Below are 17,022 nucleotides of genomic sequence, written 5' to 3'. Positions count from 1 at the left end.
ACACACACACATACACACACACACACAAGAATCTTCACTAAATACTGCTTAAACCAGACCTGGGCAAACTATGGCCTGTGGGCCAAGATACGGCCCACCAAACACACAAAGTACAAAGGTATGGTAGAGACTGTTAATCCTGCCACAGTAGAGACTGTGGCAGATAAATTGTGCCAAATTAAATATGAAAGTTTATTCTTGTAAATTTCATTCAAAGTATTTCACCAAGCAGTCTACATCCAACCAATACCCAACCGGCCATTCAAATTCTGGACCTCACTTTAGCCCATGAGCCCCTGGTTTATACTATACTTTAGCATATTGCTTCCCTATAGGGTATTTTTGTGGTCCAATATTTATTAGTAAGACAGCTTTTACTACTAAAAGAGCAGGAGTGTTATAGTGTTAAAGCAGTGGGTATTTGAGGAGCAAAGATTTGTCAGACATTTTGTACCACTACATTCTGGGCTGATTTCCCTTTTTTAATTAATCTTGTCATTTTACCTCCTCTGGTGCTCTGTGCTATCTTGATAATAATGCCTCCGCTGCTGCTGCTGCTGTAGCTGTAGAAGAGCCTCAAAGGCTTGAAGCTCGTCTTATTGCCTGTGTTATTTGGAGACTGTTAATGTCAGCAGCATTTCTTTTTATATGATTCAGTGATCAGAGATGGGTCTGTTGAGATGCTGTATGGTGGGGGCTGAGGGAGCTGACGAGAAGAGAGACAGCTCTGTTCCGTGCAGAGAAACCAGTGTCTGAGACCAGATATTTAAAAAATATATATGTATATATCAATCCTGTCTAGTCATGTTGGGTCACAAGGTAATGTAATAATATATATAGTATATATATAATATTATTGTAATATTTTGAACATAGAGCTTCATCTGAACACACTGCAATGACACCTTAGGGACCTTATACACAGAAACTTGCAGTTCAACCGTCCATCACAGGGTCACATATATAGACAAATATCTGTTTTAATTTACACTCATACCCTTGATCAGTTTGCTGTGGACCATTACCGTATTTATACAGCCATCAGCTGGTAGTAAAACAGACAGTATACCTGATCTACACAGCTGTACTTTAGTCACAGTCACAACACAACACCTTTTCCCTAAATCACTTAAGGTCAGCTGGTGACCTTGAAGTTTAATTTTATGATACGAAAGTTACACACAATAACTTTCCAAGAGCTGCAGATGAAAACACCAATATACATACTAGTATATCTGCATACTCCTACACAATCAAAATGTGATAGAAGTGAATTGGTCAGCATCTCCATCCTATTGTTCTCTGCACATCCTCAGCTGACCAGTGTTCAGCTGGTCTGTCTCTTTTTGTTAGTGAGTCTCTCTGTGTGTGTGTACATCCAGTGTCCTCATTTGACTCTACCAAGACTGTCTGCCTCTCTTCAGGCTACAGTGGTCTCTATGGTTACCGGAAGAGTAGACGTGAAAGAGAAGGGGGAGGATAGAGGAATTTAAGGCTCTGAGAAGAAAGGAGCTGGGGAGGGGAGATGCTGCCACCTTGAAACACCTAATGACATCCTTGTGTCATCTGTGAGACCCTCGTTTGTTGTTTGTCCTGATGTCCTATCACCCCTCTGTCTCATGTCTCTTAGCTCAGATAGTGCTGTTCACTCCCTGTTTACCACTGTGTGGTACTTTATTCTCAGGCTTAAGTCTGGTGGGATACTTCTTTGTTAACTCAGCCCAACCACACACACACACATGTGCGCAACGATCTTCTGGCAGACTCATCACTGTCTGGCAGATTCTTGTGTCACCATGGAAACCCAGCATCACGTCAGGAACAGTCGCTCTCAGACTGTTTTCAGTGCACACTCAGCAGCAGCAGGAGGACGAGGATTAGCTCTCACTGGCTGATAGGACACAGACATAAAACAGACATACCACAGGGAGGGCAGCGGGTTTTCTCTAGAGAGCCGTACTGACAGATTACAAAACGAAGTTTCCCTAATTAAAGTACAACTCCCTAAATTTATAGCAGAAATGTGTTTCCTAAGGATTATGAGTTTAACATAAAGACGTTGTTAGGGATTCACTTTTGCAGTCGTCGCCTGCAATGACTTTATATAGGACTGTACAGATATGGAGTCCGTCTTAGATGAGCTGTAACGGAGCTGCTCATAGAACTTGTCTTATCCCAGTTGTACTGCATGTTGTTTGTGATTATTTTAGGGTTCAGTATTACAGTCAGTAATACTAGTCCAAGTCCGAGTGTGAAGCAACAATAAGAAGTAAAAGTTAAGTCTTTGGGGTTCAAGAAGAAGTTTGAGTTGAGTCTGAGTCCAAGTCCAGCCCTTCAGACCTTTTGGTTATAAGGTGGAATCTGATTCACTGAAGACAGGTTCAACTTGAGATTACAGTTTTTAATCATTCAAGAAAATTTTGAGTAAGCATGTGAGTAAAAGTCCAAGTTCAGAATCATCACCACTTACTGTAAGTCTAAGCCCAAAGTAATGACATTGGAGTCAGACCAGTCTGGCCCATAGACCATTAATGAGAAATTGATGAGTTGTAGGCTGAAACCTTTGGGGCTTAAAGCTATTATTGAAGACCAAAAAACTATTTGGAATATATTAAGTATTATGGAACGAAGGAGTAACCCACATTGGACATACCTGTGGTTCTAGGAGCTCAGGCTGTATGTTGGTTTAAAGTGTACACTTCCAACCGTTTCATTTAATTTTCAAGACTTCCTTCAAATTCTCAGAACTTTCTAAGTACACAAGAACGAAAAGACCAGCAGTAGCCTTTTTTTATTATACAATTCACTTCATCCTGTGGCCTTCAACAGACTCATTGAGAAAAATACTCAGATCAGCTATTAAATATACGGGAGATGAGAATACTGAGTGAAAATGTTGAACTGAATCAACACTGCTCCTACAAAAGTGGAAACAATTTGAGGTTTAGATACGATCAATACTATATTGAGCTTGAATCAACATCGCAAAGTGACTTTACAAATATTATTAATCAGCAAACTGGATCACACAACATTCTTTAGTTGTCTTTAAGACACTGTTAAACAATGAGAGTAGAAGAAGATACGAGTAGTGACAGAGGGCGCTAATGTAGAGTTGTATGACAGAAGGTTGGTGGTTTTACTGTTCAACTGAAAAGATGCCAGTATTTTGTCTCACTCAATCTGTAAATAAAAAATGTATCTTTTTGAATACTTTGTTGTTGAGGGACTTCCTCTGCTATCAGGTTAAGAGGATCTACTTCATGTCAGGAATTCCATCCTTGTTGACAACGGTGTGTCAGATTCCTTCAGGATGTTGAAAGCCACAAGATGAAGGATGATGATCTGATAAAGTAGCAGTTGTTTTAAGTCCATTGTTTCCTCTACTCACCTTTGAGGACGGTGGGTGAAGTTGGATCTGCTCTACTTCCTCACTGTTTTCCCACACATTAAGTTTTTACGTCTCATTTCAAGTGAATTAATCCAGGACCACACTACTATAGGGTTTGTAATTTCTGACTGTCCGTCGCAGGCCAAGCAAACATGGAAATTGCTGGTGTGTTCACCCAGCTGCTTTTCTGAGACAGCTGCACTGAGACCCAAGAGTCTGTCCCTCCTGCCAGAACACACTGCGCTGGACACAGTCTTCTCTCCTGCTTCTATTGATTAGACTGTGTAAATATGTGTGTATGAGACACAGAGCTAAATGTAATATTTGAAAGTGTCAGACAGACTCCTCCACCCAGACTCCCACTTTCCTCACACCTCCTCGTCAGTCAGGTGGGGAGAGATGACTCAGGCGTGAACCACTCTCATTTTCTCCCCCTCTTTCTCTCTCTCTTTTAGATTTGACCCAGTCGAGCTGCTCCCAGCTGAGTGGGCCCTTAAGTGCACTTAACGATAAAAGTCATCAGTAATGACTCAGGCCTCTAACTGTGGTATTTATCATTTTACAGTATTTTTAAAAGTAAGGTAGGCTGCATGTTGATCTGCTTTGGATGGGAAAGAGCAGTGAAGTCAGACAGGAATGTTTGAGATGTTTATGTTTCACCCTAGTCTGTAGCACAAGCCAAATCAACCCACACAGAAGAGGAAGCTTTTTAAAACAGCTTAAAGTTCCACTTAAATTACCAGAACGATAGGTTAACTGTGATGGATGGATAGATAGAGTGTTAAAGGGTAAGAAGCGATAAAAGTCAATACATTGCATGACCATTGGGGGTGTAATTAAACTGTGGCACACCCTGGTAGACCTTATATTCAAATCTTTGAGTGCTAAAATGTGTCACATAACATTAATTGATTAATTGACTGTATTAACAGTCAGTATTAACAAAAAGTACCTGTACTGGAACTGGGATAATAAATATGTAAAATAATTAAATATACAGTACTACGACACTGAACTGGATTCAAACCACACTTACAGCATCCTTTGCAGGACAGGATAGGCTTTGTTTTATATGTTTACAAACATTGAATACCAAAATGAGTGCACACTTTACCTTTTATGGAACAATTCTCTCTCCCTCTCACTCCCCCCCCCCCCCCCCCCCCCCCCTTTGTCCTCCCAATAATGGGTGAGTTATCAGGATTTTACTGACCAATTTCTTTGATTGAGAATCAAGTGTGTCCATGTAATTAATAGTTCATAAACAAAATGAAGCGAGAGAGAACAAAGAGAGAGAGAGAGAGAGAGAGGTAGATAGAGGAAGGGAGAGAGAGAGAGCGGCAGAAAATAGAGACAGGCAGAGAGGGAGAGGGGAAGAAAGCTTGGATTTTTCTCTGTCTGTTGGTGGATTTCAGACCAGTGGGACCAGGATCAGATTCTGAGGCAGCTGCTGTTTTGGTAAGAAGCAAATTCCAATATTTGAAAATGTATATTTTTAGCCTGAGCTATCTTAACAAGAGCAGCTTTTAATGCACACATAATAATGATGAAGATTATGTTGTTTGGTGGAGTTCCTTCAGCTCTGTCTTCTGGGCAGCCTGTGACCTCTCAGCACACACACTCCCCTTACGTTCACCTTGAAAAATTGAACAGATTATTGGACATTAATGAGATTAATGCAGACTGTGGGCAACTTTTTATTTCCTTTGGTGTGTGTTTGTGTATGATGACGACAGCAGCTGAGTTCACAGTTGGTGAGCTCAGTGTGGGTTAATGTGGCAGCGTTTGGTCACTGCTTATTTCAGCTGCTCTGCTGCTCCTCCTTCTCTCCTCCTCCTCCAACTGACGTCACTCTATAAGGAGCAGACGGAGGTGCCGGAGCAGTAGCAGAGCAGACTGAACACTGGCGCCTCCGGACCATGGTCATCTGATATATTACTGCCTTTTCTGCTAATAATCTGGTAGGATTTTATCCATTTAACTCCATTGCTACTGTTTTTTTAATTCCCATCTCACACATGTAATGAACCTGGATTTCGTTATTAATGTTTTTGTTTAAATAGAAGTGTTAAACACCTGAGTGGATGGCTGTATACAATACACATAAATTACTTCATGGTTATCTTTTAGTAGACTGCATGGATAAAATTAGTTTTAATTTAGGTTTATCGTGTTTCAACCAAACCTGCTAATTATTTAACTACACTTCCAGTATATTTTTATTTATATTAGCTGACAAGAAAATCTCAAGTAATTTTTCAGTGTACAATTACAATGTTAATCACAACAGGTTTTCTCTATGTAGGCAGCCACATTGGATCTCTGTGTTTTACCATAGACTTGGACACAGTCATCCATTGCCTCGGTTTATTTCATTATTAGCTGCTTTGTCCAATAAGAGTCATCAGCAGATCAATGGTGTAATTGACATTGCATTACCAATTGTCAGACTCCTGACTATCTCTGAGTCAAATGCAGAGCCATACAGACTTTGACATCTCCCTTATAATTCAATGTCTATATTGCTCTAAATGCTATTAAATACTGAAATTTGAGATTAAGATCCAGGGTTTCTCATTTCTCTTAAACTTTACTCACAAAAATGTGTCCCGGGCTCTTAAAGCTGCCCACTGTTCACTTTGGTGATGGGTTAAAAACAGAGGTCACATTTGGTTGTGTGCAGTGGTGTGCTGTGTCACTATGATAAGTAGTTCACTTTCCTTTTTCCGGCCATTATTGTTGACTGGTAGCACGGCATCGATCATTGAAGGCTCATTACATTTTCAAAATAAAACATCTTTTCATGATTCTTTCTCTTTTTGAATCAAGTAAATTAGTAAAATGAAGTACATTTTTTTCTCTGTGTCCCACTGCGGCCTGCTATCAAATGACCTACTTACAGGTACCGGTCTGCAAGCCTGGGGTAGGGGACCCCTGTTTGATATGGTCAATGGTCTTTTCTTCACTCACTTTGCCTACATTGTAAACCTTTTTAAGCTGTATTTATACGTGTCACATGTTTTTCTATATCTATTTCCCATACCTGTATGGGACTAGAGAGGGGAGGCCACCTGTCATTTGCAGCCCTAATGCCTACCTGAACAAACGGGCAGCTACCGCTTGCAAATAAAGGGAATTCCTCTACATCCTTTACTTTCCTTTCCTATTACAACAGTTAATAAAAGCAGCCGACACTGTGTTTCCATTTCCAGCCGTCACTAAATAGACATCGCAGAGTGGCCCTGATGGAGCGGCACTCGAGTGCCCTCTGCAACTTTGCCAGGCCATTTATAGTCTGTGGCTTTGAGTAGCAATCACAGCAGTAATTATCAGAGGCTAACTGCAGGCTCTGTGTCTCAACAGTGGCTGACCGCTGCCGAGGCTGACTAGAAGGGTCTCAGTGCCAGGAGTTTATGTGTATGTGTGTGTGCAGCTATGGGCAAGGACTACTACAAAACCCTGGGTATACCCAAGGGCTCCAACGAGGAGGAGATCAAGAAGGCCTACAGACGCATGGCCCTGCGCTTTCATCCAGACAAGAACAAGGATGCTAACGCAGAGGAGAAGTTCAAGGAGATCGCAGAGGCCTACGAGGTACTGAGTGACCCCAAGAAGAGGGTTGTCTACGATCAGCTAGGAGAGGAAGGTGAGAGAAGGGGTTAAATGCCTGGTGTCGATCCAGACTGAAAGCAGGCTGCAGCACACAGTCGCTACAGCCCTGTTAAACAGTCGTTATGATGGATTTAGATGTAATTGAAATAGCTCATGACCACACTCTGGCATCTAATATCACACTGATGGATGAAGGTGAACTTCATCTGCTCTAAACTCATTAGTGTGGCTGTCTATTGTTAACTTTTCTTATCAAACATAAAAGTCAGTTTTAAACATCCTTCAGTCTGCTGTTGACACATGCTGTATATTGATGAGTGAATCTGCATGTTAACAGTGGTGACTGGTTGTATTTGTAACACTGTAGTGTGAGGTTTGTGTGGGTGTGTGTTGGCTCACACAGCAATGACTTGAGATTATCATGTGATGGAGGTAGAATATCTGTGATGGTGCAGTTCACATTAGACAGTGTTTTTTGCACATAGATGCTGAAAATGTCATGTTTTGTGCATGTGTTTTGGGAGGACTAACCTGGACCAGATGATGATGATGATAATGATAATGGTGACTTGTATTTCATCTGCCTTTATCTGCCATGTCCCTCAACTCTATTATCTTTTTCCAACATATGTTCATATGGAGACAGAGTCTCCACCTGTCTGACTCTGACTCCCTCTCCAAATTACTTGGGCTTAACTGTGCATCTCATCGACTGCTTTCTATTCCTGTCCATCTCGACCTCTGCCAATAAGAAAAGTCAGCATCATCAACTCTGACACCTCCATCTCAGACTGCTGTCTTTTAGTCACTGTCAATGCTTTCAATCCATACATCAGTTATTCAACTTCCCCCTAACTCTTGCTGCATCCATTAAACGTGCTACTCAGATTTCTCTTCCCTTTTTGTGTGCTGTGCTGTTTCTTTGGTTCAAGCTTCACCTTCACTACCTCCAGACCTGGCATCAGTCTTTTCACCTGCCTTGATCCCTTTCTTCCACTGATAGTCATTTTTGGTGGAGTAGCGAAAAGTCTTCAGTAAACCATAGTCGTTCCTCCCAGTGCAGGTTGCTGCTAATGTGTCTGTGTGTTTGCACATAAATCCTCATAATCTTCTCTGTTCTGTCAACCTTAGGATTGAAGACTGGAGGCAGCACCACCTCAGGTGCTCCTGGCAGCACCACACACCACTACACCTTCCATGGAGACCCCCATGCCACCTTCGCCTCCTTCTTTGGAGGCTCTAACCCTTTCGACATGTTCTTTGGCTCCAACCGAAACCACAGTCGCTCAAACGGCTTTTCCTTCCACAACGACCACAGCAATGACACGGAGCAGGACATGGACATGGATGACGATGATCCCTTCACTCACTTTGGAAGGCAGTTTGGCTTTCCTGGAGGAATGAGCAATGGCTTCCATGGGGATGGACGCAGGAGAAGAGGGATGCCATCTGAGAGCCTGTCCAACAACAGGAAACACCAAGATCCTCCTGTGGTCCACGAACTGAAGGTCTCACTGGAAGAGATCTTCCATGGCTGCACCAAGCGCATGAAAATCACCCGCCGCAAATTGAATCCAGATGGGCGGAGCATGAGGACTGAGGATAAAATCCTAAATATAGTCATTAAGAAGGGCTGGAAAGAAGGGACTAAGATTACTTTTCCAAAGGAAGGGGACGAGACCCCGGAGAACATTCCTGCAGACATAGCCTTTGTACTCAAAGACAAAGGACACGTCCACTTCAAGAGAGATGGTTCCAATATAATTTTCAGCTGCAAGATCAGTCTAAAAGAGGTACGTAGGTCTATTGTTTTACCTAACATCTGACTTTTTCTTTACTCCTGTCATCTATCCATCTCTCCTCCTAATGTTAGTTCTGCTGAAGACTGCATTAGAAACAGAGTCACACAGATGCAAATTAAAACCCTATTTCTGAGTCTTAACGTTCGGTGCTTGATTGGTCTGGTACATTGTGCTCTGCATAAACCAGGTAGGATCGTCTGCATTTAGTTAGATCTTAGTCATATTGAGTCAGACTCAGACACACATTTGCAGCTTCATTTGTTTTAATATCTATAACAAAAAATACTCACAGCATGTCTCGATTTATAAATCAACTGAGAAATAGCAGATAGATATTCTCAAAGACTCTCTAGAGTCCTAAAATACAGTACTATGTGGGTTCAATGGTACTTCAGGGTTGAAAATCTCTGGCCTGTCTTTGGGAACCTTTACTGTCTGTTTGTCTTTCTTTGTTTGTTTCACAAACCCAAGATAATCCCATAAAGATTGCCACTCACACTCGGCTGGCTGCATTTTTGCAGCCATTGCACACTTTTGTGTTTCATTGTCACTTTTGTTTTGTTGTACTACAAAAAGAACTAGGCAACTACATTGATTTCTTATTTACAGTTCACTGCTTCTGCATGTAGATTTGCAGATAACACTGTTGGTTTTTAAATGAGTGACCAACCAGGGCAGAAAATGAAAACAAAAAATGGATAAACAAACAGCTAAGTGACTTCCTTTTAGCTTCTGTCTTGTCTATAACCATAGCCAAGAGGCATGGAGGTGAAAGAATATTTTCTTTACAAAAGGGTTCAGAAGGGTGGGCACAGGGTGGGCAGTGACACTCAGATTGGTGAGTGTGTGCTTGTTTGTTCCTAGAGGTTAAGATAAGTGGGAGGCCAATCGTTGTCACTGTGGTGTGAGTCAGCAGGCATGTGGTGTCCTTGTGGGACCGGCCCTGAGCTGATGTCCTCAGTTGTTCTGCTCTGCTGTATAAATACAGACACATCCACATACACACAGGCAGGCAGGTACACATTAAGCCACACATGAGCAAACACAACCTTACATGCTCTAACAAATTCACTCACACTCAGTTAAAGATGGATTGTGCTCTGAAGGTGGTGACAAACCAGGCCGTTACTATTTTGACTGGCAGAACATTTAATTAGCAGCTCCTGCAGGGGCGCCGGGTCTAACTGTGCCCCACTGTGCTCCGTCTGTAAATTACACAGGCCTTAATGCCTCCAATAGCACTTCCACTCACTGTTCTGGTCTGCCCCTCACACGGTCGCCTTGATGGCAGGTGTTCTCTAAGAGTTTCAGATGAGGAGTTGTTTGTGCGGGCTGTCCTGAACAGTGTGCATTTGAACGCAGCAGTGACTTGGAAACATGGAGTCTGAACACTGCAGGATCATAAAGACACCGAGTTAATAAAACCTCATCCAACTCTCCATGGTCACATTTTGCTGGACTTCATGAAAATATCCTGCAAGGTTTATCATGGTGGTGAAATAACAATTCACAACATTTGTGTTACGGTGCACCTTTCAAGAGATTTTTTTTTAAACATATTTAATCATCCAGAACCATGTTTAACTTGGTATTGATCTGTTGTTACTATTAAAACGTGATTGTTGTTTTTGTTAATTAACAGTTTAATTTTGATGTCATTCTTGTAAATGATCTCATTTACAGCAGAAATGTAGATGAGAAAAATACAAGAGATGACATAAATAAATAGAACTGAAGAATAAATTACAATTATAATAATTGTTCTATTAAAAACACTGGAAATCACTGATGAAGAACAGGAGGTCAGGAAAATATTTACCAGGGTTAGAAATATATTGAATAATGTCACAAATATTCGAAAAACACTCAAATCCAATTATATGTATAAAATGTATGTATAAAAATATGTAAGCTCAGATAAATAATTCTATTAAATCCAAGATGAAAAGATGATTATATTTAATCACCCTTAGAACATGCAGCGATTTAGGGTAATTTAAAAATACATCATCAGGTCTGGATATTGACAAGTTAGACGTCAGTTTCATGGATAAATGCACTTTATTGCAATAAATGTTAATTTTGTATCTGCATTAAATTTGGGTTTGCTCTGCAGAACTCCCACACCTCAGCCCCTGCACTCTGACAGGAGACGAATGTCTAATGCAGCCAAAAACACTGTGTGGAGAGACTTAAAAATGTGGAAGGGGGAGGGAGTAGTCTCCCGGGAATATTAAAGAAGTGGGTCAGATGATGCAGTACACAAAGCAAATAAGAGTTTATATACCACTGCTCTACTCTCATTTGCTCCCCTGAAATACTGCAGTAAAGCTCATCCCCAGCTACAGGCTGCACACTGCACAGCCTGACACATACTGCACAGTGTATGGGAATGTTATGCAACAGTGGATGTGTGTTGGCCCAAAGTATGATTATATCCAGTGACCTACCTCAGTTTTCTAAGTTTATTTACATTTGAAAATACGTGTATTATGCATCACCCCTGTGCTGTTTGGACGCTCAGTTTATTTTTCCTGCATAAAGCATGCCTTTAGCAAACATCTTCGTTTAGCATCTCTGTGTTTCTCTGAGCATTGTGTAAACTCCAGGGAAACACTGCCAGAGGCATCACCAGCCGTGCAGTGACATCACTGTGACAGCAGACAAGCACTGGTGGGGGAACATAGTGTGACTCTGACACATGGATATGTGTAACAGTGCCCTGTACCTGGACATGACTGAATGACTGACTGCTTATTGTTCCACTTGAATGTATACCATTGCTCACCTTGACATTAATGATGCTTCCACAGTGTCTCAAATCATGTTTGGCTGCACATTTCCACAGCTCCTGTCACATCTGCTCTCGGCTCAACATTAAAACCCAAACTCAAAACACACACAGGTGCTAACTGTAGCTGCTGTGCTCCAAAGTCTTTTACAACTACCTCTACCAGCAGACTATTATCATTTATGAAGCAAAAACACATTTGATGTCAGATCTGTGGGAGTCATTCTCATATGTGCATTTCAAACAGATAACATTAGGATTCTGTGTGATATCTCAGGAATTGAGATGGTATAGACTGAATCATTGTGGTAGGACACTTTGAGTCCTTCCTTAATGTAAAATGCAAAATGCCAGGCACCTAAATACACACCTATATTTATTTAGAAAACACTTTTGATATTTTGAATTAATTCAACAAAATCGAAGCAGAGCACTGAGCTGATTATTATGCAACCAGTTGGTCTTCAGACCAGCTGGCAGTGTGTGGTGCATCATGGCAACTGTTTCTGTGTGTAAGACCTGTGTGAGTGAATGGAAGTGTTCATTACACAGGGATGCGACACAAGTGTGTACATCACAGTCATCGGCTAAATACAGCACACACATCATATATAAATCCATGCAGCCTCATGGTAAGCTAACAGACTCCTGTTTCCAAACCTGAATTGTTTCCCTGATCCTGTTGAACTGTCCCAGCCATTAATCACAAACTCTATTCATTTGAATGTGCTGCCACCCCTGGGCTAAATTATCTATGATCCTATAAATGAGAACTTAATTTCCCAAATTGAAGGGGATCTTAAACTTTCACTGAAATGTTTACTGGTGAAATAAATCATCTGAGCAGCAACCTCATATTAAACAAGTGAGACACTTTCTGGTGCTTTATTGCTACTTTTATTGGCTCCATCCATCTCTGGCTAAATCACCCCCAAATGTATAGAGCAGTGTAAAGTGAAAATAATGTCCGGGATGGAAAAGCCTACAGCAGCTGCCCTAATTGACCGCAGTCTAACTGTGGACATGTCCAACCTTGTTTGTTTAAAAGCTCCAGACATGAAAATCCCCTACATGAGACATGAAAATCCCCTACAACTCTGCACACATTTCACCACAGAGGGGGGTCTTAGGAGTGAAGTACTTTCCAGTGTAGACCAAATGGCCATTACATCATAGAGTTCTTATTGCCTTGAGTTAAAAAAAAGTAAAAGTTACCATGTTGTAATTATGGAAAATCATACTGGTAATATTTTGGACCTTAACATCACTAAAATGTCTCAGTCAGCAGCTATATTAAAATGCTCACTTATTAGCAGTGTAGTAGCTGCTGAATGAGACTCAGCTTTATTTTAATCATCCAACCTGTTCTCCTATTTTTAGGGTTGTCCAATATTAACTTTTTGCCAATATCCAACGTGTCGATATTGTCCAAACACATTTTTATTCCAATATCAACCGATACCATATAGCAGGGCAGTGGTGGCCTGGTGGTTGAGGAAGTTGAAACCAATAACAATGCTAGTAGATTTTACGTAATTATGCTAATAGCGGGGCGCTAATATCAGTCGGCTGATATTATCTTTCTTTCTTTCCATTTTCTTTATTTCTTTATTCCCTTCATCACATTTTTTACAGTTTTCATTCTCTGGTCTAATTCCTGCGATAAACCATTTTGTAACAGTCCCTGCTTAGAAATGCATCGTGAAGGAGAGTTATTTATTCATTACCCAGCTGTTCATTCACATTTGTGGGTTAAAATAAATCTTTTGTTTCACTGTGAATGTAGCGACCAATGCTGAGTGGATAGGACGTCTGTGGAGTTGTTATAACGGCAGGTTCACACATGAGGCTCAGTTCTATTTACACTCTGGGTTCATTCAGTGTGGTGTTAAAGGGGTGAGGAAGATGTGCGTGTTATTTGTTGCTCAGATTTAGAAAAAAATATATTATAGGATTACATTTAGAGTTAAAAAAAAAGTATCATCTTAATGAACTGAACTGTGCTGCACCTGTGGTGGTCAATGATGTCTGACATCCTGTCAGTTATTTTAACCTGTCTTTCGTTAACTTATTTTTTCTTGTACCAGACCGTAATTTACACACTTAAGATAATGGTTTGTTAGGACAATTGTGTAATTGAATCACTCAGTTCTTCAGCATTAATTAACAAAACACTTGTTATCCAGTGTTATCCTCAGGGCCTCTGTCCATGTTCTGGTCCACAGTCTACTGTAAAAGCTGTGGCTCTAAGGACATTCTGACAGTGGGTGAAACATTTTTAGCTGGTTCTCAGAACCTGAATGAGTTGAAGGGAGTTTGGAAATACATTATGTCTCACCGACTGTGTTATACATGATCTCACAACTATAGAGAGGCATGTGGTCATGATGCACCAGTGCATGTGTGTGGACTCAGGGTGTTCTCCCTGTTGGTCTGCCTATTTGACAGGCTCTCCAAGTATTTACGAGCTCAGCCAATTCCTGTCTCACTTCATTAGCTGCAGCTATGAGGTGGCTGCTAAATTTAGTACTCGCTGCATTTGTATCCTCTTCCAACACACGCACACACACATGCACACACTCACGAATAGAGACACAATTCCCCCACCCCCACCTACACACACAGACCGGAAAACCTTTTTACTGCCAAGACTTGTTTCCCTAATACTGCTGGTCCAAAACTGACTCTGTAGGCCCTTCAGTGTTGTAGTTTATAGTGGCACTCTGTCAGGAAGACCTGCTTTCTCCTCTTTTCTCACGCAAAGGTGATGAACACACACACTTATATACACACACACACACATAACACAGAGGTGACGTTCTGAGGTCAGATCAAATAAAGATTTAAGTTCAGGAAAAACTACGTCATAGTGAAAGTCATGGCTTTGGAATTTCATCCCTAATAAAGATTTTGAACCCCTCTCTCTTTCTCTCTCTCTCTCTTTCTTTCTCTTTCTTTCTCTCTCTCTCTTCACCTTTCCCCTATTCTCTTCTTCAGGCTTTGTGTGGCTGTACAGTTAACATTCCTACTCTGGAAAACCGCATCATCTCCCTTCCCTGTCATGATATCATCAAGCCCGGCACGGTGAAGCGAATCAGAGGGGAAGGTCTGCCGTTTCCTAAGAACCCTTTACAGCGAGGTGACCTCATCGTGGAGTTTTCAGTCCGTTTTCCAGACAGAATCCCCCCACAGTCCAAAGAAATTATCAGACAACACCTCCCCCAGTCATAGGGGGGCTCACCTCTGCCACCAACACACCCCGCAGCCTAAACTCAGAAAAGGAAACAGTCTCCCCTCAAGTTAGCCCCTTACTGAAGTCGTCTGTCCTGTGTTTTGTGTTGACACACCGCATTCAAGAGAAGCTGTCGAGGACATCACAGAAGGAGGACGATGGAAGAACAGCAACACAAAACTGTATCAGGACCGAACTGTTTGTCTTTGTCACGGCTCCTGGCCCAAGCACACACACACCTTTGAGCCGTGCAGAGAAGCCGATAACGTGCTCAGCATGGTTGTGGCTTAAACTGGAAATTTTCTTATTTGTGTTTTTATAGCTCAGTCGGTGGTTTTATACGACCATCAACCGTCTGACTCCCATCTCTTTGTAATACGATGAATGGTACGACAAAGTTTTGCTTGTTTTTTTAAAAAAGAAATTTCTTCTTTGAGTGTGTGAATCCCAATTTAAACATAAGGCTCATAACTTATCCCACTGTCACCTGTTTTTCCTCCTCCTTTGGTCTAATAAACCATAGTGAGCAGACATTTAGTGTTTAATCAGACCCATCACCATCACTGCATACCATACAAGCAAGTCTAGGCTGCACTGGAAAATCTGAGAATGACAATCACATACTGTAACAGCAGTGTAAGTCTGGAGAAGACAGTCAAATGGGTGCTTCCCCTTCTGAGCTGCAAGGCCTCTCTGAACCAGAGGGCCCAGCTCCATATTTGAGGAATATGTTGGTGCCTTAGCCCTGAATAATACCACACACATGAACACACTGAACGCTAGGGTGTCATCTATAATACCAGCTGTGTCAAGTGCACAATAAAAGAAAACCTCACCTGATGCTGTGTTAGATTCGACCAAGGCTGCTGAATCAAGCAATGTTGAGTCAATGGCCATATATTACTGTATGTGAGCATGGATGGATATCAGGGGGATCTGAATGTTGCCAATACATTCTTGTGAAGTGTCCCACAAATACAGATTGTAAAGTTTGAAATGGGTTGAATCCAGCTCTGTTCTGTACGGTGCTACTGTGGGCCACAGCAAAATAGACCAACATTGTGTCTACTTTTTGTTTTATGAGTCTCCTTTTTAGATCTCAGTAGATTTATAGTCTGTTGGATTGGTGCATCAATTTTGCGTCCGTGTTCCCGGGCAGAAAACTATTCTGCAGCCACTACGCCACCGTGTGGCTCAAATAGAAAACGCATTTCAAAGGATTAGGTTTTCAAATACAGCAGCAGTTGTTTGCCTCAGCTGCAAGGAGCTCTGGGAGCTTTTCTACTGTACTTAACGTAGTTTGTGTGACTTATGTGTGTGCGTGTGAGTGTGCGAGATGTGTGTGTTTAATCAGGAGGGCATGAAAAAAGTCAATGTATTATTTTATGGGATCAGCCAATAGTGACACTTCAGCATCACTTGACAAAATGCACTTTTGTATCATAAAAGATCGTAATTGTATCAAAACACGATGGAGACACTTGAACAACAGCGTGTCTGACTGTCCTGCCTCTCACAGCCATAAAGGACCGGACGTGGCTACAACCTGATTACACATGTGCTGCTGCTGCTGCTGCTGCAAAAGCCTCAGTGTCATTCTTTCTGTGCATCTGATAATATTTATGATTTTTTTTTTTCAGGATGTAAAACGAATAAAATGAATGTGTGAAATGAACGGTTTCTGTCATGTATCCTTCAGGTTTGACTTCATCAACGTCATAATTCTTCATAATGGATGTGATGTCAAGTTTTTACCATATGACAGTATGACTATTTTGAACAGTGAAAATGTGTTATTGTATTTTGTACTTCTTTTTCACCTTATGGGTTTAGCGCTGCCATCTGCAGGCGAACGGTCGTAAAAACGGTAATATACTACCGTGTGATATTAATTCTTCTTTTTCTTTCGGCTTTGTCCCTTTTTTCAGGGGTTGCCACAGTGAATCATTGATTTCCATCTCTCCCTGTTCTCTGCATCTTCCACTCTGACTCCAACTATCTGGATGTCCTCCCTCACTGCATCCATATATCTCCTCTTTGACCTTCCTCTTTGTCTCCTACCTGGTAGCTCCATCTCAAACATTCTTCTACCAATGTATCCACTGTCCCTCCTCTGCACATGTCCAAACCATCTCAATCTGGCTTCTCTAGCTTTTTCTCCAAACCTTCCTGTCTGTGTTGTCCCTCTAACGAC

At 41.4% G+C, this 17,022-nt stretch overlaps 1 protein-coding gene across 2 annotated transcripts; it reads left to right on the top strand.

The window, feature by feature from the left end:
• The first annotated feature begins 4,736 nt into the window (after positions 1 to 4,736).
• Positions 4,737 to 16,835, top strand: dnajb5 (DnaJ heat shock protein family (Hsp40) member B5). Of its 2 annotated transcripts, none has more exons than XM_008336713.3 (4): positions 4,737 to 5,352; positions 6,825 to 7,037; positions 8,135 to 8,796; positions 14,594 to 16,835. In XM_008336713.3, exons 2-4 carry the CDS (start codon positions 6,827 to 6,829, stop codon positions 14,825 to 14,827), a joined length of 1,107 nt encoding a protein of 368 aa, XP_008334935.1. In that variant the 5' UTR covers positions 4,737 to 5,352; positions 6,825 to 6,826; the 3' UTR covers positions 14,828 to 16,835. The 2 variants fall into 2 exon arrangements, with proteins under 2 accessions (XP_008334935.1, XP_016898461.1); XM_017042972.2 differs by having other exon boundaries at positions 6,755 to 7,037.
• The last annotated feature ends 187 nt before the right edge of the window (positions 16,836 to 17,022 follow it).

This window comes from Cynoglossus semilaevis, chromosome Z, assembly GCF_000523025.1.
Source record: "Cynoglossus semilaevis isolate Cse_v1.0 chromosome Z, Cse_v1.0, whole genome shotgun sequence".
NCBI lineage: Eukaryota > Metazoa > Chordata > Actinopteri > Pleuronectiformes > Cynoglossidae > Cynoglossus > Cynoglossus semilaevis.
The sequence above is the reverse complement of the archived record's forward strand: the minus strand, read 5'-3'. Positions and strand labels throughout refer to the sequence as shown.

Coding starts and splice junctions, on each gene's coding strand:
- dnajb5 (XM_008336713.3), top strand. CDS start 6,827: ATGGGCAAGGACTACTACAAAACCCTGGGTATACCCAAGGGCTCCAAC. Junction 7,038..8,134: donor CGATCAGCTAGGAGAGGAAG/GTGAGAGAAGGG, acceptor TGTCAACCTTAG/GATTGAAGACTGGAGGCAGC. Junction 8,797..14,593: donor GCAAGATCAGTCTAAAAGAG/GTACGTAGGTCT, acceptor TCTCTTCTTCAG/GCTTTGTGTGGCTGTACAGT.